The 20856-nt window shown below is 40.2% G+C and overlaps 1 protein-coding gene across 6 annotated transcripts in view; it reads left to right on the top strand.

Annotated features, from left to right (window-relative positions):
• RALGAPB (Ral GTPase activating protein non-catalytic subunit beta) overlaps positions 1 to 20856 on the top strand; it is a 67086-nt gene that overhangs the window by 18392 nt on the left and 27838 nt on the right. For 2 of the 6 annotated variants that reach the window (XM_074887824.1, XM_074887829.1), the window contains exons 8-17: positions 2704 to 2852; positions 2970 to 3186; positions 8225 to 8260; positions 10066 to 10267; positions 11644 to 11811; positions 12877 to 12991; positions 13229 to 13376; positions 16072 to 16136; positions 16338 to 16470; positions 18469 to 18602. In XM_074887824.1, the coding sequence (XP_074743925.1) occupies positions 2704 to 2852; positions 2970 to 3186; positions 8225 to 8260; positions 10066 to 10267; positions 11644 to 11811; positions 12877 to 12991; positions 13229 to 13376; positions 16072 to 16136; positions 16338 to 16470; positions 18469 to 18602 (1367 nt within the window). The remainder of the gene's footprint in view (positions 1 to 2703; positions 2853 to 2969; positions 3187 to 8224; positions 8261 to 10065; positions 10268 to 11643; positions 11812 to 12876; positions 12992 to 13228; positions 13377 to 16071; positions 16137 to 16337; positions 16471 to 18468; positions 18603 to 20856) is intronic. The other 4 variants (XM_074887825.1, XM_074887827.1, XM_074887826.1 and 1 more) reach the window with 4 other exon arrangements.

Here is a 20856-nt window from a genome sequence, read left to right as displayed (position 1 = left end):
AGGTGATTAGTACTGCTGAGAAAAAAAGCTGTGGTTCTTTGTGTCTGCTGGTAACGGAGTAGCTCAAATTTGACTGAAAGGTAGATGTAAGCACTGGTTGCTAAGTTTTAAGTAACACTACGTGGCACCTAAAATCTAAAGTGTTATTCTTAGTATGCTTCAGGCTTATTAAGAATTCTTCAGAGAAAACGTGCTATTGTAAGCTCTGAAAAGCTGCCTGTCTCCTACTGCTTTTTTTGCTTAAATGTATGCAAACAAATGTTGTCATCTGCCAGAAGTGTGAGCTGATGTGAGACTGCAGAAGACTTGAGCAGATACATAAACCATGTTCAGAAAAAAAATCTGCTGTGGAACTAGACTATCAGCTTTTTACATGTTGTTTGTCTCTCGGGGAAAACCTGAATGGTTTAGTCCTTTCAAGTCCTTAAGATCCTCCTGTCTCAGAGTTGTAAGATCCCTGTTACTAGAAATACATTCTGTGTTTCTGTAAAAATATTGCAAGGAAAAGTTTTATCAGTACTGAATTCCTCACTGCAGAAAAGTTTTTGTCACTGTAGATTTCACTTTTGTAGAAACACCTTTGTTTAAAAAGTGATTTAAAAGAGCAAATGGTCATTTTTCTTAAGTGTAATATTGAATCTTGAAACATGCTGTGTCCAATGTGTTCTTCCAGATGTCTTGCCACCAATTTTAAGGAATTTTAAGGACTGCTTTTTACTAATACTGTGAGATTTAAAATATTCAGTAGTCTGTTAAATAATATCATAATTTATTAAAGGAGGATTATATATAGGCAACATATGGCTTAACCTTATGAAAACAACCTCCTTGTGTTACTCTGTCACACTCTATTTTCCTACCTATGATAATAGGATTTGGCAGTCTGTGCTGAAACAAGAACTTCAAAAAGTCCAGCTGAGCATTGGTAGAAGGTGTTTCTTTGAAATCTTTTACTGGCTGCGTAAACTGAATTAAACTTTTTTTAAAAGCTGTTGTTTTTCCTCGATACATACTATACTTATTATATCCAAGGTTTTTGTGAAAGTGTGGTTAGTAATAAATTTTCAGTGAAGAAAATAGTTTGTAATGTAAGACTTGTGAGGGGGGCATCTTGCAGTAGAGGCAGAGGAGGAAGCTGAGCATCTCTTAGCTTTGCACAGTGCATGTGCCTCTGCTGGCATAGCTGTTGTAGTGAATTCCTCTTGGACCTTAAAAATAGCCTGAGGTTCTTATCTGAGACTTGTAACCCACTAATGGTGTGGCAGGCTTTTTTGTTTTCTGCATCTGGCTGCCTGAGACTCTGTTCCCACTGGGGCGACAATGATCACATAGACAGCTTCTTGTCTGGATGCGGTGGTGGGGGTGTGTGGTGGTATCTGGGGTTGAGGTCTTCCACACTGGCCAGCTGTGGAGTGCTTCTGGGGGCCCCTGGCAGCCCAGACTCCTGTAAGCATGCCAGGAGCTTTGCTGCCTACATGAGCTTTTGATAGGAAGTTGAATCAGAGACTTGAGACTTCTGAAGATCTAATGTGGCAAGATGAGACACCTAGGGCGATGATAGCCCACCTGGACTATGATGCACTTGGGCACAGGAGAGCTTTTAGTGAAATTAACTTCAAGCTGTAGGTGTGGATGTGAGGCTGTGCTCAGGCAGATGTTAGAGCTGTAGTATAGACCCCTTCTGCTACAGCTAATGGGAGATCTCATTGCCTTCTCCTCCAAGTGCCAAAGCACAAGGTTTTTTTCTGGCCCTCCCTGATATGTACCTACATGAGGTATGTGTTTGGCAAAGTACTGCATCCTCTTTTCAAAGAGCATACCAAACCAGTACATTTCATAATGCATACTCTGCCCCCTTTATGGGGTGTAACACTAATGGTTTAGCAGGAGTTAGTTGTTCTGTAATGTGTTACAAAACGTACTTGAATGGTTTAATTAACATGGTCAAAACAATCTGTGTCAAATCTTCACGCACACTGCAATTCCATGCTTAATTTTTGGGGTGGAGTGTGAGGGTGGTGGTGTTCATTAAAATGGGAAGAAGTGGTGTTTGTCACTTCAGATTTTGCAGAGGGCTAGTTGCTTCTGAATCTGACTGGGAAGAGTGGCTTTATACACCACAAGTATTTCCCTGAAGCTGGGTAAAGACTGATCTAATGTCCTGCTGCTGCCAGGAAAACTAGAGCTTGCTCTGCTTGCATCTCCTGTACTGACTTAGTATTTGACTGTTCAGCAAGCTGACTCAGCTCACAAAACCAGCAGAAAACTGCATAGTGGATGGGTTTCATCATAATTTAGTGAGCTAAATCTTTAGTGGCTTTGAAGGGTCAGACATCTTAGAGATGTCTCAGAATGGGACGTGGGAGGTATGGTTGGGAAAAAAACGCAGAGGTGAGAGGCATCTGAATTTTGGCAGGAGTGAGCTGTTAAATTGGCTTTGGCAAATGAACCTTGCCCCTCTTCCTCTGCCTGCTTCTAGACTTTGTCCTCCCATGTGCCATTTCCCACATTCTTAAGGTGTTTTTTAATCATTTGCAGGGTTTTCTTTTGTGCATTTATTTCTGCTAATAGTAAAAGGGGAAAGATGTTTTTCTTACTACTGCTGTTTTGGGGGGCAGGGGGGCCAGATGCTTACTAACTGGGCTGCCGTGTATGAGCCTGTGGAATTCTTGCTGAAAGCTTGCTTTATTTCTTGATCTACAGGCATTTCACGACCCCGGTCAGATAGCGCACCACCCACGCCCGTAAATAGGCTGAGCATGCCCCAGAACACTGCGATCAACACCACTCCACCCCATAACCGAAGGCATCGGGCAGTGACTGTGAATAAAGCGACGATGAAAACCAGCACTGTAAGATTTCATATTCTGATTTTTAAGTAGCTGACCCTTTTGATAAAGTAATTTAGATTAAAGTGGTTAGGTAATTTCCTTACTTCTAGGAGCTGATCTGTTCTTTCGTTCAAATAGGTAACTACTGCACATACTTCAAAAGTGCAGCACCAACCCTCCTCTACTTCTCCACTCTCTAGCCCAAACCAGACAAGTTCTGAGCCACGGCCACTACCGGCTCCTCGCAGGCCAAAGGTTAACAGCATCTTGAACCTCTTCGGATCGTGGTTATTTGACGCAGCATTTGTTCACTGTAAACTTCATAATGGAATAAACAGAGACAGCAGCATGACTGGTAAATATTACTGAAAAATACATGTACACTTTTCCTTGTTTCCTTGACATTTCCTACCTGCAAGATTAATATATGCATAATCAAAAAAAATATCTATTGTGGTTAACCCCTCCCAGCTGAGCCAGCACCTGTTACTAGTTGAGCAGGTGTTTGGGGGGTTAAAAATTAAAAAAAAAAAAAAATATCACTTTTTTACTATTAAACACTCCCTTGCTCTAACAAGCATTGCAGTCCCAATTATGCTAGTGGGGAAAATTTTATGAACTGAAGGAAACAATGTGATGAGTCCAAGCAGATTTCAACTTAGGATGTCTGAGTAATAGCCACTTTTTATAGTGCCTCTTTAATGTTTGAAAAATTGTCAAAAATCACTGCAGATACTGCATGAAGTGGTACTTCTTGGTTTTGGAGAGTGTTATGAAAACAGAAGTCTTTAAAATAGCAAGTGAAGTTGCTGCCGTTCAGTGATGGTTGCTATGTGTTTCCATATATGGCTTAATACCTTGGTTGTCTTCAGTCCTTAACTGATAAATTTATTTTCTCTCCTATACATTGCTCAGCTTCAGAGGTTAGATGTTTTGAGACGTGATAGCAGAATTAGTGCTCTGCTCAGAGAAGCGCTTTAGCACTCTTCTCCCTTTTGGTGATAATATTCAGAAAAGAATAAACTTTCTCCTTGCATTTTTTTCTGTTCTTCATGAGGTATTTTGAATGTCTGCTGAACTCTTCCAAGAGATCGGTCTATCAGGAGCTCACTGGCCAAAGTAAAAATAGGAGCAAGAGGTTTGTTGTAGCAAGTTTGGTTTATAGTGGGACTTGACAGCAGCAGTCAAACTGATGATCTTCCTTGTTTGTTGTGTCACAAATCCCTGTGTGGAGGCGATGGGTTTAGGATTTGGGATCTTTTAAAGGTATTTTTAGGTATGCAGCACATGTTTTTTGGAAGTGTGCAGTCATGGATTTCTGTGGTAAGAGGTTCAAGTCCCTTTATAAAAGGCCCATGACGCATTACTAGAGAAAGAGCTGAGCTTAGGAAGAAGTAAGGCATAATTTGAGGGTGTGTTCAGCTGCACGTGCAGCTAATGTATTCCTGTATTTAATGCTTTGCAGATTGATCGGATCGTTTTAATTTTGACATAATCTGTATCTTGAACAATTTTAATTAAGTGCTTAACCTGAAAAAGATGTCATGAGATGTTGCTTATGCAACAGTGTCAGCTGTAAACAGGTGGTGTGCTTCTAGAAGTACATACTCATCCAAAATCAAAGTCATTGCCTTCCTTGAAGGAGTTCCAGGGCCTTCTGTTCGTATATGCTGTCTTAAGTTGCCTAACAGCAGTCAGAAAATTGTCGTACTGCTAGCCTTACAGAGGGACTTACTAGCTTCCTGAAAACTAGAAACAACTATTTGGAAATCATTTGATTCTGTTCTTCCTCCATGCTCTTCAGAGCTGTCCATAGGCTAGTCTTTGCATGTCACATGTTCTGCCATTTATTAACAGCAGTGGATCCAAGAGAATTATGTTGGTGGAGACCCAGAAAACTGGCTGTGTTATGTCCTGCTTTTCTAGTGATTTGGAAGGCAGAATTAACTTATGGAATTTAGTCAAGGGTTTGCTGCCCTTCCAGGATGCCATGAGTGCTGTGTGAAGTGCTGGTCACAGCAATGTCATGGCAGGCTGTCAAAAGGAGAAGGATCTGAAGATGGACCCATGCTGCTGAAACCGCATGGCGAAACACCAAAGTCTGATTGCCTGATGTATCCTTTTGGATAAATTCTTTTGCTCAGCTTCTGTTTTAGGAGGGAAAATGTAGCAAGACTTGTAAAGGGCTAGGCTCCTGCAGTTCCTGTTGACTTGAAGTGTCAGTGTCTTAAATCAGGTTTAAGTGCAAATTGAAGAGCTTTTGTCCTGAGAGTCTTATCTGTGAAGCCTGATGCTTCCAGGTGGAGTCTTTTCCTCCTCGCAGTGTAAAGCAGGAGGTGTTGTGCTGGGCTGATGAGGTAGGCCAGGAGGATTGTGTACTGTGGGGCCCATCAGTAATAATCAGATCTGCATGTTGTGCTCATCCACCTGCCTCTTCTCATGCTACCCAGTATAGATGTGGCTTGAAGAAAGAAGGCAGCAGAGAAGGGACAGTTAGCTGCCACAATCCCTACCCTTAGGAAAGAGGACAAAAATAAATCTTCTTTTTGGCTGTAGGTTGGCTATACCTGTATATCATGGTCCATCTGCTGTCCTCTGGAGCCTGGTACAGTAATGCTTTTGCCACTAGCTTGAATATTCTTACCATGTTTGACACTGCTGTTGATAATCTTTGCATTAACTTCAGGAAGCACTATTGTTTTTATGGATGCTTTAAATATTTTATGATTGGGAAGTGTCTGCACTTAAAATCAGCTTTGCTATGTAGTATTGTCTTCCACTGGCCCACACACCATTTCTCTTTTAGATCTGGGACTGCAGCTGTGTAAGATCTCAACAGCGTTAAACCCTTCTAATGTTCAGTTTGTTTCAGTGCTATGCAGTTAAGAATTTCTTCTGTCATAGCTCTCTGATATGATTTATCTGTTTTGTTGCTGGCTGGAGGACTGAGGACCGCCTTGAAAAAGAGGTGAAATGTCTTGGTACAGATTGCTCCTCGGTCCGGCAGACAGATCCTCTCCCTGGGACACCTTTCTGGAACACTGCATTTTCTAGTGCATGTTTCTTATTCCTCTTCTGTCATGTGACACATTCGCAATGTGAACCCATAGGAGATGATTCCTAAAGAGGTATTCGTGAGCTAAATGTGAGTGCCTAATGGGGAACCCTGTGGATGAGCTGTGGGCTCAAGTTCTGGGTCAGAATTTAGTTCAGTTAGTTTACTTCAGTTAAATGAATGCTGCTAGTTCACATGGACTGACATGTTGTCCTTCTCCCATCTTAAAACACAAGTGGTTTTGAGCTTTAGGAAGTAAAAAGCAGCTGATCAAGGCTGATGTGAATGAGTACCTATTTACCCTTGATTTTCTTCTTGTCCTGGAGCCTCACATATCTCACTACTTGAACTCTTTAACCTCCAGAAAGGAAGTAGATTAAAAATGACTGGTGGGAAAAATGTGCAGCTTTTTGTAGGTTCTGAGATGAAAAATATCTGAATAGGTGGAAGGGTAGCTGAACTTGCTCTACTTGACCCTGCTTTGGCTGGGCTGGGGCTGACTCTATAATCTCCCGAGGTCCCTTCCAGCCTCAATGCTTCTCTGGTTCTGTCAGTGTAACTGCTGCCCCCTGTTGTTCAGTTTTCTGTCATCTTTGTTGGTAAACTTCTTGCATGATTCAGGATGATCATAGGTATTTCATGTTTGTGGATGCCGTGGTTTTGTCTGTCTCTTCATGGGAAGAGAGAGAATTGTTCTCTCCCACAAGACTGGCTGGAGGTCATCTGTTTATGGCTGAGTACTGGTGGAGTTTGTCACTGGAGAGCAGTCTTCCTGTTTGCTCTTTGAGCCCTGTCCTTCAAGATAGTCTTGTGTTTGGATTCTGAAGCAAATCAGCAGTCTTGCCATCATGAGTATAATGCTTTTGTGCTTTGAGTGTCCTGTATCAGGTTTTAGCTTCTGCACTGAGGCCTTGGTGGTGAAGCTTTATGGCTTTATAGCAGGCAGCTAATGCACATTACTCTGTATTGTGGCAAGAGAGGAAAAATGATCTGTTTGAAAATGCATAGCTGGTTTGAAAGGAGCTGCATCCTGCTGGTGTAGTCTTTAGAATTAGATGGTTGCATGGTATTTATTTAGCTGTTAGCGTGGCATAAATAGCTCCCTATGATTGGTACTTGAGAAAACGCCTTCATGAGAAATTCACTATGAAGCCCTTATGAAGTTAACCCTGAATATGACATCTCTGGGGTGTGTGTAGATGTGCTGAGTACATCCAGCATTTCACTGGCAGGATGTGTTGCAGTTACACAAGCTGGGCCATACAGCGCGTGCTGCTGCAAGTTGCTGTCCTCAGCTTGGGAGAATTGGGAGAAACTTGTGAATACCTTGTACCAGCATTTCAGCCACTGAATTTTCCCATCGGATGGGCTCATTCTTAATCCTTGTACCTAAAGTCGGTCACAAGCCTGCCAGCTGTGTGTTTTATAGCAGCCAAAGGAGTCCTCTAGGTGGGCTGCTGATATCACCCAGGTGCTGTTGGCAGCCAGGGAGTCTTGGGATACAGTTTTATCCTCATTTCTTCTGTCATTAATATTAAGGTCCCAAAGAATGTTTCTGGGGATCTATAACAAACTGTAAGAAGCCTTGATTAAGGACACCTTGAGTGTTGCTGAGGGGCTTTGTCAAGAGTCTTGATCTCACCCTGCACAGTCAAAGCAGCAGCTCGTACAAGGTGATGGCGTTATCTCATGGTACCTGGCTACTGGAGTCTTTCCTCTCTTCTTTCTCTGGAGATTGGTTTTGAGACGTTGATGTTGTGGTAGTGTTATGCCTTTTATTTCTGCTTTGGAAGATTGTTGATTGAGCGGTGGTCAGGGGAGGCATGCCTGGGTATACTGGTTGTTAGCAACTTGGCTTAGGGAAGATGGAGCTGTAATACCATCAGGAACTCATGGTTTGGAAGAAGTATTGCTGTGAGGAGACTCTGCAGGTAAGTAACCTTCCCCTTACAAAACGTACCCCAAGTCCCAGAAGCCGTAGGATAGCCTAGTGTATGCTCCATATACAGTGCAGCACAGGGAAATGTACTTGAGCTGGGAAGGGTTAATATATCCCTTTAAAGAACTGATGTACATTGATATGAACAGCTCTAAATCTTACTAGTGTTTTGTAACTTTTTGTTCATTGTTTTGCATGGTACTTTCAAAACCATAATTTTGGACCTGAATGCCAATTTCCTATGTGTTTAACGAGCTTGCTATATCATAAAGCTTTTAATCTATTTTTTAAAAAAGCTAAAAGCTTCTTAACTTATATTACAATTTCACCATCTTAAAAGTATTTTATAACTACTGCTGTCCTTTGATTTGTTTCCATTTTATTTCTATTATCTTGCAGCATCTTTTATCCAAATTCTTCTTTCTTATAAATCTTGTAAGTAGGAACCAGTAGCTTTTCCTTAATTGCGGTCATGCTTTTCTTTTTCCATAATCCCATGTTTTATTTGTAAATTCATTCTCATTGTCTCTTGTAGCTTTTGCACTTTTACTTGAAAAAGACAAGTAATCTTTTTGTGTGTGTTTTTGAATGGGGAGGATTGTTGGCAAAAGCAAATTAATCTGCCTGAATCAGTCCCATCTTTTCTGTACTTTAGTCTGTGATCATGTCATGAGTTTCAGGACTTTGCACTAACCATGTTTTTTTTTTACTTAAAGCTTATTTTACAGACCTAGTGTTTGATTTGTATGCATTGTGCATGTAGTGTTTTTTTCCAACTACAATATATTGCTGGATAGCTTATTTAGGACAAAAAAACGGCTCATGGGAAGATGCATAAAGATTTGTGCTTATTTGCTACTTATGTCATGAAAATTTGAAAGGTAACAGTAGGTTGAATGATGAATTTAAAGACAAAAAATTAAGAGTAGTCACTTGTCATTAGGACATTTCCTTTAAAAAATAAAAAAACCCAGCTATCTGTAAATTAACAGATATTCCAATGTTGGAAGTGTTAACGGGCCTTTGCTTGCCAGACTGATTGTGAACCTGATGTTCCCCAGCGTCCCACACTTGAGAGAGAGGAAGTTCTCTGCTACTGGTAGAACTACATTGGCGTGATTCCATTAGGAGCACACATTATCTATTGTTTGATTTTGTGGCTTATAAAAGTTTTGAAAATCAATACAGTCTTAACTGAGAATAAGAAGGAATGTACTCTTTCTGCCCTTAGTAATTTGAGTGAAGTTGTCCACAGGAAAAAAAAAAAATTCACTGAGAGCAGTATATTTTTTTTGGTTGCCATACTGGAAGAAAGGATGATGCCAGCAAAATGAGTACCTCCTGCATTGTGTGCATGTGATACTGTGTGAAAGGGGGACCAGAAATCTCTCTAGAAAGACATGAATTTAATTGGCTTGGACTAGCAGAAGTGTCCTGCGGGGCGGGAGCACAAAGCTTGGCAGAACCACATCCTGTTTGAGTAACAGCAGGCTCCCGAGAGACTGCTGTGGAGCATATTGTGGGATAGGGAGTAGGAGAGGACAGCCTCCCTGGTAGCTGCTGTCTGGAGGCTGTCTAACCTCAAAGATATTTGGCAATTTCAGTAGTCATGTGATGAGAGAGAGACCAAATCAGGAGAGTGAGTTACAGCAAACTTCTCTTTCTGATATGGGTCCTTAGAATTTTGTTTTGGTCTTGGTTTTTTCTGTGGGTTTTTTGGGGGGGGGTTGTGTGTTTTGTTATTGTTTTTTTTAATGTTTATACAACAAAATTGGATCAAAGCAGCTCGGTGTTCAGAGCAATGTAAGAGATTGGCCAGCTGAAAATTAAGCATTTGCTTGAAGGTCACAGTAATGGCACCATCTAAATGTTTTTTGATATTTTAAGGAAGCAAGGCAAGGTGTTACTTCATTTTTTTTGGAGATGAGAACTAAGTGAGGGAAGATCCTTGTCCTCCAAAGAGGGTAGGAAGCTAATACTGGATATAAGCATACTCTTCCCAGCAGGAAGTTGGGACAGGCTCTAGAATATGAAGATCAGTTGTTATCACCCTTATAAAGAAAAAAGTTAGTTACACCCAGAAATACTTTCTAAACAGAGGCACTGACTCAAATATAGTGAACTAACAGCTTCATGATAACTACTAAATTTGACTTGATCTTTGTGTCCAGGATCCCATGAGCCTATTATATATGTTAACAAACACAGTGACACACTGTTTTTTTTTTTCCTCTTCCCAGCTATAGCAACTCAAGCTAGCGTGGAGTTTCGCCGGAAAGGATCACAAATGTCCACAGACACAATGGCTTCCAACCCCATGTTTGATGCAAGTGAATTCCCAGACAACTATGAAGCAGGAAGGGCAGAGGCATGCGGGACACTGTGTAGGATATTTTGTAGCAAGAAGACTGGGGAGGAAATATTACCAGCTTACCTATCCCGGTACTAACCTATCTTCCAGTCACTTTGTTGGTATAACCTTATAGTGCACATTAATTCACAGTGAATAGCATTCTGTTATTGTCTGAATCCTGTGTTGCCAATCAAAAAAAACATGGTTAGCCTTCAGATGCTGTAGGTGGGGGTGTCTGGCTAAACTGAGTAGTGATTTCCTTTCATCTTCTCGTGATGCTGGTTTTCATTGTGTTCTCTTCAAGTTCCAGTTGAAGGGAAGTCCTTTACGGTGCCTCCCAGCTGGAAGGAATGTTGTCGTCTTGATACTTTCTTGCCTCTCTTATTCTTGGTGTGTTTTTTAATTTGTCACTGAATATTGTTCCGATGGAAAAAATAAGTGTGCAGACATAGTAAGGCTTTGTACACTTTATCAGACCATGAAGGGTCTTATGCTGTCAAACACTGCAACACTGGGATGGAATGTGTTTGTGGGATTGGTTTTTTTGCCTTTAAATATAGAAATACACTAATATTCTAGTATTTAAAACAGTTGTGTTCTGAACTACCTGTTTTCAGTTTTGTTTCTAATAAATTAAGGCAACTGTCATAGTGCACCTTTTCCCAAATTTTTGTTAGAAAGTAAAATAGCAGAGGCTAGAGGCAGAGAATCAACTTTAAATCATGACTTTTTCAAACTGTTCACAATTGTCCCAGATGGCATCAAAACTTGCTGGAAGACTGAACAATTTTTTTTGCATGTTGTAGTGTTCTGTGTATAGATAGTGTGTGTTTCTCTTACCCAGTCATTGAGATTCCTCTGTGTTTGCAAGCCTTCAAAAAATAAAGGGAATATAAGTATTTTCTGACAAACTGCAAAATAAACCAACTGCTTTAGGATGATGGCCAGCTAGGTTCCTGTCCCCTGCTTTTTCACTTGAACTAGTTATGATGGCTATGTTTGGTATCATTTTCCATATTGCTGATAAGTGTGTCCTGCCCTGCCCTCTGAAAGATTTCACAGTATTTTTCTTGTGTTGAGGAGTTAAAATCAAGGTCTCGCTCCCATCCTTACACAGGGCAGGGAGTGATGGGATCCAGGCACTGTTAGTAACTATCTGGGCTGTATTTGCACAACTCCCAGTCTGTGTTGCAACAAGTCAGAGGTTTCAATATAGCTGTGGTGCACTGCTTTTTCACATGAAATACATGTGATTTGTGAGGGGGGTTTTGTTGAGCTTGTTAGGTGCATTTGCCTGTACTAAAGTAATTTGGGGGGGTTGCTCGGATAAACATTTCTTAGCTCTGATTTTGAGCCTTCCTCTATTTTATATATAAAAGATCAAATAGTTGCTGCACATTCTTGTTCATATGGGATGCTGATGCTTTTTATCTGCAAATAATTTAATCTTATCTTTTTTTGTCAGATTTTACATGCTTTTAATTCAGGGTTTGCAGATAGCAGATTTCGTTTGCCACCCTGTTCTTGCCAGTGTTATACTAAACTCCCCTCCTTTGTTCTGCTGTGACCTGAAAGGGATTGATGTTGTGGTTCCTTATTTCATTTCGGCTCTTGAAACTATTTTACCTGACAGGTAAATTGCTATTTCCGTATGAACATCACCAGAAATGTGGGGAGGTATTTATCTTCTGGGGTTTCTGTCATTCCCGATTAGTTTTCACTGAAGGAACTCTGTAATGTGAGTCTCATAGTGTGTATGTATTTGATGGTGATAATAGTGGCACTTTATTTAATGCAATTTTCTTTAAAGCAAAAATAGTACTTATTTTTAAATGGAATATGTGAATTATCTACATATTCATTGATGGAAAGCAGTACCTGTAAGAATAGGGGAAAAGGAGTGATTTAGCTCAAATATATTGAAAGCCTACAGATTTTTCAATAAAATTGCACAGGATATTCATTAGTGACTGTTGCTGCAGTGAATTCATTGAAAGTAATCTTAGACATCATTTAAATAGAAAAATCAATAATTTAGACAGGCTGGTGAAATTGGAGTAGGTTCTTAAACCAGAAGATATGTCAGAGCTTTATAGATTTCTGGACGTTTTGCTGAGTTAATACTACTCTGTGCATGCCTTCGTCAACATATGGTTTATGTCTTGGTACTGCATTTCATTTTGAAGTTATGCATAAAATGTTATTTATCTTCTGGACTTAAATCTGAGCCACTGCTTCTTTTGGATAGGACTTATAAGTAGAAGAATTTGCTGGTGGCTACTTAAAAAGTTGATCTGTGTGCTAAGCAGCTTGTGTTTTATGCGATATGTGCATGAACATATTCTATGGATCTCTGATAATTCTGGGTGGGTTTGAGTTGTTATGAGCCAGTAGAGGCTCATGACTGAAATGTCCTGCTTTGAAGATTCAGTATATGAATAATACTTTCATCGGCTCATTGCTTTTATATGGGGTACAGAATCCTTAGCAAGTGATAGTTCCTGCATGAATTCACTGTGTTATTACTGCTGTTTAAAAAAAAAAATTTAAAAAATCCTGAGCCTAGAAAGAAACAGCCACATTGTATACTGCAGATTATTTAAGACCACTGGGTGGCTGTGTATTTAACTTTAACTTAATTAAATTTGGTGCCAAATTCCTGTGAGACATTGATTAACTCTTATGCTTTGGTTTGCAGAGAACTCTCAAAGTTTAAAATCTATGTAAACCCCACAGAGCTAAGAAGAGCTTCGATTAACATCTTGCTGTCTTTGTTGCCTCTTCCTCATCATTTTGGAACAATAAAGTCTGAGGTAGTAAGCTTCCCACTTTGTTTTGCGTTTCCATTTTTGTTTTCCTGGTTGTTTTGGAGTGGGATTTGGATGATTTGTGGGTTGTATCTGGTGTTCTGGTTAGCACTTGCCTCTTATAGCAAGTAAGACTGTGCAAGTTGTCAGTAGCAATGTGTGCTGTGGATATTGACTTCTGAAACCAGTACCATGGTGGTGTGATCTGTAATTGATACTGAAATAAATGCATTTTTCCTTCAGGTTGTCCTGGAAGGGAAATTCAGCAATGATGACAGCTCAACGTATGATAAGCCAGTAACCTTCCTTTCCTTGAAGCTGAGGCTTGTGAATATACTTATAGGAGCTTTGCAAACGGAAACCGACCCTAACAACACTCAAATGATACTAGGTTATTTCAACTTTTTTATTTATTTAACTGTGTTATAGTAGTGTCTGTCATAATCTGTCCTGGAATAACGTGGTTTACTAGTAATGTGTTGCTCTGTAAGAAAAAAGATGAAATTCCTGGCAAGTTGTCATCTGTATAATCTCCCTCATACTATGAAAACATCTTGAAAAGCCTCACATTTTTGTTAATATCTCTCTTTTTACAAATGTGGAATAGTACTTGAAAAATAGAAGCAGAAGTAAAATACATTCTAGCCAGAACAGTCATAACTAGGAATGGAAATAGGAAAAAATATTGTTTTAATATTGGGAAGGATTCTTTACTAATGGTTACAGGGAACATTTTAGGTTTTGGTGTGATTAAGCCTAGAAACAAATTGAAGTACGGGGTGACTGGTGGTCCAGCACTGGCAAAATACAGATGACATTTGTTTAGCACTGTGTAAATCCTCAAACAAAAGCTCTGAAATAGAGTCTGGAGATGCATTGTAGTGCAGCAACAAACTGTTCTTTGAGGTAATAAGTGTATTAACATTATTCTGAATATTCAGAAAGTAAGTAGAAGCTGAAAACTGGAATAGTGTGTAATCTGTCAAGTTAAATATATTTTCAGACAAATAAAAAAGGTACCTGCCTTTTATTCTCCTGCCCACCCCTTATGTTTCTCTCTTTAGAAGTGCCTTTTTCCACATGATGGTTGTGTTCTTCAGTAATTACAATACCCCTTTACTTTTGTCTGTTCAAAAAGGAATCAGACTTGCATTGCACTGGGAGGTGTCTGCCTTGTTCTGGCAGACAGAGAGCCTACCTGATTGGTAGGGGAGGGTGAGAAAATGGCATGAGCAATGAAGTGAAGGGAAACAAATCCAGTCTGCAGAGACTTTTGGAAAGTTTCCTTGCAGTGGTTGAAATAGTTCCTTTACTAGTGGAAGAGTAGAGGAGGTAGTATGAAATATTGATTTGCAACCAGTGCTGATGGAGGAATGAGGATACTTAACAGGTTCAAAGTGATCCTCCAAGCGAGACCCACAGCGCGTTGGTGCAGAGGGTTGCACCACCTCCAGAACCACAGGGTGATGCTCTGTTAAATCCTACCCATGTGTTCCATACCCCTCCGCTGCCAGTTGGTGGTTTTATCTGGCTGGGTAGATGCTCTGCCTTGAATATTTCTTCTGCCATTACTATTTCCATGATAGTCTGTAGTAGTCTGTCTCTCCTGTATTTCTGTTGTTAAACCCATATTTCTGTATGTGAAGTTATTTCCTCCTGGATTTGGTTAGAGAGTATTCATGAATCTCCAGTTTAACCAGAGATGCTCACACATGCCACCAGCTTCCCAACAAAAGCAGTGTTTGTTTCTAGCTGCTCACTAAATGACAGTGAGTGGTGCATTTCTCTTCATATAGTAAGCAGTGTTTTCCTAACCATTCATTGCTGGGGGTGGGGATGGGGGGCAGAAAATTAAAATGGATACCGCTGAGTGTGTCAGTGTTAGCCTGTTACAGGTCTGTCCTCACTGCTTCTTTCCTCATCACCTGGGGGTGGTGCTGCCAAGCAGGTACAGACTGTTCGTGCTGGTTTGCCTAAGGCACGCAGATGCATCAGTTTTAATATAAGTGTTTTACACTTGTGTGTAGTTATCTCTCCCAGAATGGAAGGGATAACTACCTGCTGGCTAGTTTGGATGCAGTAGGATTGGCTACCCCTGCACTTAGAGCTTCAGCTTTTTCAATACAGTATTTTGGGCACTGATGGAAAACAAAGCACAGAAAGTGAGAGGCTGAGGATGACTTCCAAGTAGAGAGAATTTCAGTGTATCCCACTTCAGACTGTAAACTGGCCTCCTGATTTAGGAAATTGGTTTTATGTTTTAGCCAAATTGAAACGAAAACAATTTTAATTTGCTCTGCAAACCCACAGATTGTCAGTGGTGCAAATATTAGCCTTGATTTTTTTTTTTTGTGGGGCAGGGGCAGAAATATCTTTATAAAAATAAAACTCCTTGTGTTTTGGGGGTTCGTGTCACTGATAATTATGAGAACAAGTGTGGTCTGTTGCACTGATGTCTTAGGGGTTGCTGAATGGACCAGATGTTACTTGCTTTATCTTCCAGCAGGTTGCTGTGTGTACTGGTAGTTCATTAAGACTTGAAAACATGTTTTTGTTTTCCAGTCACCAGCTGCCTTTTGGCTTGTAATGGCCAAACTGGGGAAGGGGGCCTCTTTGTGCTAGGCAAGAACATGGCCAAGGCCAGCACTGTGTAATCTTTGAGGTGGCTTTGGCTGCCAGCTATGCAGTTCATTTTAGCTCTTTCAATTATCTAACAAATACTGTTATTTTATTCACAGAATCACTAGATATCCTTAAATGTAACCTGAGTTTTTAGATGAGCACAATCTGATGGGGAGACAAAGAATGATTCCAGCCCTTCTGTGAAACCAATGTCCTTCTGAACTGAGGAATTTGAAAAATCTGTGTTCAAAGCATTTTTAAACTAGCTGAAGGCACTCTCTGTCTCAGCTCTCATCAGTTTCAAATGGCTAAGCCTGAAGCAAATCCTGTGTTTTATAAAACTCTAGAGTTATTATAAAACAGGATGGCAATCCTGTATGTTAGACCTTCAGTGCTTCTTTGTAATTTTAGCAGTGAATTTTCTACTGTAGTCTTTAGTTACCTTCTTGTATCTGATTCTTCAGGTGCAATGTTAAATATTGTTCAAGATTCAGCACTCTTAGAAGCCATTGGCTGTCAGATGGAAACGGTAAGTATTTTTTGCTTATGAAGTTACCACTTCAGAAAGAATGCATTACTCATTTTATCTGCTGTTACAAGGTGCTCAGTTAGCATCTTGAGGTTTGATCATCTTTCTTTTTTCTCCGTTGTATGTGAGAGCATCCTCTGGTGCGGGGAACTCTACTCAGAAAAATCTTCTCATGGCTCAAAACTGACTTTCAATTTGCAGAACGGTGGTGAAAATAACCTCTTCAAAAGCCACAGTCGTACTAACAGTGGCATTAGCACTGCGAGTGGTGGCAGTATGGAGCCCACAACACCAGATAGTGAGAGACCAGCACAAGCCCTTCTGAGGGATTATGGTAAGGATAGCTCTTTTGAAAAAACTGTCATATGCCAGGATGATGTTTTTTGGGTTTTTTTCTGTTCCTAGTTCTGGCTAATACATTAATGCACATGGGTGTTTTGAACCCAGGGTGGATAGCCCCTTTGTTTATTGCCAGTTTGTGCTGATATGTGCCCTGTTGGTGGTTGCTCTTTAATCCTACTAAAGGACTCTGTTAACATTTTAAAAATAAGAATGTAAAAACTTATAAAAAAGGTGTGTGCAAACTGCTTTGCTTTACCTTATGTCTTCAGGACACTTTGTTTTCATGAACAACAATGGGGTAAAAGTACACCAAGCGTAAATCAATTGCTTGATTCATTTTGGTAGCATTCCAAATGCTTACCTGACTTTTGCAGCACCTTTTCTTAAACTATATTTAAAGAGCATTTGAAGGATTCCTGTTTATATAGAGCGAGTAAGCAGAATGCTTGTGATGTGTCATTTGTCATAACAAAAGAATTTAGTGATTAACTTCAGTTTGCTATGTCTTGTACTGTGCATTTTTGAGTCTTTGTAATAAAATCCATGTTCTTCTAAATCCTGTTCGGTAAGCTGGCTGAATGTCAAGATCCTGGAATTTCATTTGCTCCTTTGGTCTTCATTGGTTTAACTGATGTTGACCAAGTAAATATGAGAACAGATCACCTTTATGTTGTAGTTTAGGCTGACAACTCTTTCTCTTGCCAACCAAAAAAATTTTTTTTTCTCTAGTTCTATAACTTAAGGAGAGGAGGGAGATTAGCAGGAAAGACTTTAGTATATTCTAGGGATTCATATAAACATTTTGGTGCTTTTCCTACAGGATTTGTTTGTTTGAAATTATTAAAGTGCTAGTTTTCAGCACACCATTTGAATTGGGTGTTTAATTTGTATGGGTTTTCACTGGAAAATGCTTGTAATAATATCAATTTCTAGGTTTAAAAAAAATCTTTCAAATATTTGACTTATTGAATGTTTAAACCATGTCATAACTCAAAAGATAATTGTGTAATATATTCATTTTCTTGGATTTTTAAAATTTCCTATGCACAGAAGGTAAGGTTGTAAAAAATTTATGAAAAGAATTTCTGTGTTTCTGCTGGATGCTTCAAACAAGAGAAAATTGAAAATACAATGGTCTATTTTTACTGTTTGACTGTAGCAAACCCTTTAATCTGCTACTAGTGTAACATTGTAGTTAGCCCCTGAGTGTTAAATATGATGATTTAAGTTTTGGGAAGGATATACCTTAGCTGTCATAGTTCTCATGTCTCTTTAACTAGTCATTTAGCAGGTTTTGTCTCTGAAATTAATTTGCCTGCTTGAGTTTTAACCAGTGTGTATAGTATTTATGTTCCTAATATTTTGAAATGAGAGCAACTATATGGAAAACATTTTCTATTTTTAATTTTGAGATAGAGGTTCAGGGAAATTAAAGGTCTAGAAATATTTTTTTTTTCTCCTTTAGGACTGATTCTTTCATTATCTACATTTCTCTAACTAGTACAATTTTAAGTAACACTAGGTATAGAAAGAATGGGTAACTTCTGGCATAGATACCTGAAGTTACATGCACTATATTAGTTTGTTACTGATGCCTAAATATACAAGTACTAATGTCTAATATACATTACTAATGCCTAAATTTTTCTGTGACTACAAGACGTCACAGCAATTTAAGTACAACAGCCAACAACAGCAAAATCTGAAGCTAGCTGTTCTGCTGCTGAAATGCAGCAGAGTGCTGGGATTATCCAAAATGTCTCTTAAAAAAATTGAGATAAGCTAGTCTGAATGTATTTGTATAATGTCTGGTGGTGAATACAAGGGAGATAACGTGTGCAAAAGTGACCAAACCGATTTTTAGGTTCTGGGTTGTTTGTAATTTTATGTGTGTATTGTGGCTGCTTTGGCTTGTGCCTGTGCTTTGCTTGTCACTAATGCTTAGTTATTTTCCCTCCCTTTGGTATGTGGTATTGGGGTTATATCCTAGCTCTTAATACAGATACAGCTGCCGGACTACTTATACGCAGTATTCACCTGGTAACCCAGAGACTCAACTCACAGTGGAGGCAGGACATGAGTATCTCTCTGGCTGCACTGGAGCTTCTGTCTGGACTGGCAAAGGTGAGAGGTGAAGTTGTGTGTGCTCTGGCCTCCTCCCAAAGAGCGGTTATAGTCCTGTTTAGGTGAATGTCATGCCACCAAACAGATGTCTGTGTCTGAGTTTGTCAGCAAATGTTCTGTTTGGACACAAGGAAAAAAAAAAAAAACAGTACTCCTTTTGTACTCTCCTAATGTAAATGCTCTGTGGCTCGAATGATGTGTGCCCTGTAAATGCCTGTTGGCTGACAGTGAAGCTCAGGGTGGCTCGTTGAGATACACGTGGCTCTACTGCACGATTCTGGCCGTTTTTGTTGAGCTAGCTGGATGGCTCCTAACCTTTCTCATGGATTCCCGTGTGTGTCTGGTTTTGGTTTTTTACACTACAGGGTATGCATCTGCCATATTAGGCTGCACAGTTGAGGAAAAACTTGCCACTGAGCGTGCAGTGGCAAGTGGTAGGGGCTTGCAGCATTAGTTTTCAACCCCACTGTGAACCATTTATCATGGCTTTGCTTGGTTGGGTGGCTGGTCTGTCTGTTCTCTGCGTAACCAGACTTAGAAACAAGAGGTTTTGTTGCTGTCACTTGGTAGATTGCAAATATGCCAGGGTATTAAACAACTCAATTGCCCTTTTTGAAAGGTTGTACTTGCTTTTCCTCTTCCATCTCATCTTGGAAATAGTTTTCTGAGCTTAGAAGATGATAGCGTATTTCTGATGTGAAGGTGTCACTTTCGTCAGAGCTTTATCTGCACACAGTTCCTCGATTCAGCAGCAAATAACTGAACTAAAGGCACTAGCTGGAGGGGCTTTTTTGTTGAGAAGTAGAATGCCCTTTTCTGCTTGAGGGCTCTTGTCCCCAAGCTGGACTTCATGATACTTGTTAAGCAAAAGTTCAGTGGGTTTACAGCAGCCGCAATGACCTGGTGGGACAATTCAGCATCTCCTGTCACATTCCCCCAGGAACTTGACAGATCTCTTTGAAATACGTGTCTCAGGCATTTTTTTTTAGAGTGTGGAGTCAGCACTGAGCCGTGTTGGACTGGGTGCTGATTTTATTACTGCAGGAGCATGAGCTGAAGGATGCATTTGAAAGTGTTCTGCAGTGAATTAATGTATGGTTATTGGGTCTTACAGAACATCATACAGAACCAGGGGTTCCTGCAGCTTGTGTGGTTAAGCCAGTTGGTTTTTTTGCTTGCCTTGCAATGAGATGGAAATATGAAAATATGTTATCTTTTCAAATGCCTACCCAGGTTAATATTTAATATCTTAATCTTTGTGTAATTCTCCTGCAACTGAAGTAATTCTTCCTCTGGGGTATCTTGGATATCTTTTCCCTTTGTAACAAAGAGGGTAGAAAGAAATTACCTCTTACTGCAGAACTGCAGAGTGGAGGAGTGGTTCTGCTTGTGCCGTTGGATGTAACAATTCCCAAAGACCTTCTCAGGTTAGAGACTGCCCTGTCTTGTGTCTGTTCAGCACTAGGTTATTCATGGGACTTGGGAAATTAAAAAATCCTGTTTCCTGCAAAAGTGCTGGTTCACCAACCTGCTTTTCATGAGCTCATCTTGAGGGCTCTATTTGCTGTAGATACTATGCTTCTGCAGGAAATGCCGTCTTCATCCTAGGTCTCTGAATTGTCACCTCTCCCTTTGTGGAGTACAGCTGCCTGGCTCTGGTGGTGTCACCAGTAAGACCATCCACCTTCCTGCTTGGATAAGGGTGCACTTCAATGAGTAAAGCTTTATTTGGCATGGTCAAATGCTACAGAGTAGAAAACTCCAGCTTTAACTGACTGTTCCTGTGCCAAGTCACAGGTTGGAAAGAACAGAAAAGAGAAATTGCGTTCTTTAGTTCTATAATGTAGATCCTCATGTGTCAGTGTACAAGGCTCTTCACTAACCCTCTGGTCCAGAGCCTTGTTCCCTGGAGCCCTGAGTTGGGAGAGAAGCGGAGGGGTTTTTGCAGTAAGCTTTGGGGGAGGGGTTACGGGTTGTTTTGCCAATCTGCTTGCCTGAGGATGGGTTTTCTGTCCCTTTTTCACTGGTGAAACTTACTGTGCTGGCAAAATACACTTCGGGGAAAGTTACGTGAGCAGAAGCCCTGTGGAAGGGAGACTTAGCAGGGAGTGGGCTCTGAGGTACAGAGTGGGTTGCTGTAGCTGAAGGAGAGAGGTATTTGCTGAAAATAAGTTTCAAATACTAATTTATTCATCTTGCAATTAGTTTCTTATCAAATCATATTGGTACCACTCTTGCTCTTGGAAACCAAGCC

Source organism: Strix uralensis, chromosome 18, assembly GCF_047716275.1.
Source record: "Strix uralensis isolate ZFMK-TIS-50842 chromosome 18, bStrUra1, whole genome shotgun sequence".
Lineage (NCBI taxonomy): Eukaryota > Metazoa > Chordata > Aves > Strigiformes > Strigidae > Strix > Strix uralensis.
This window is presented reverse-complemented; position numbering and strand designations above follow the sequence as displayed.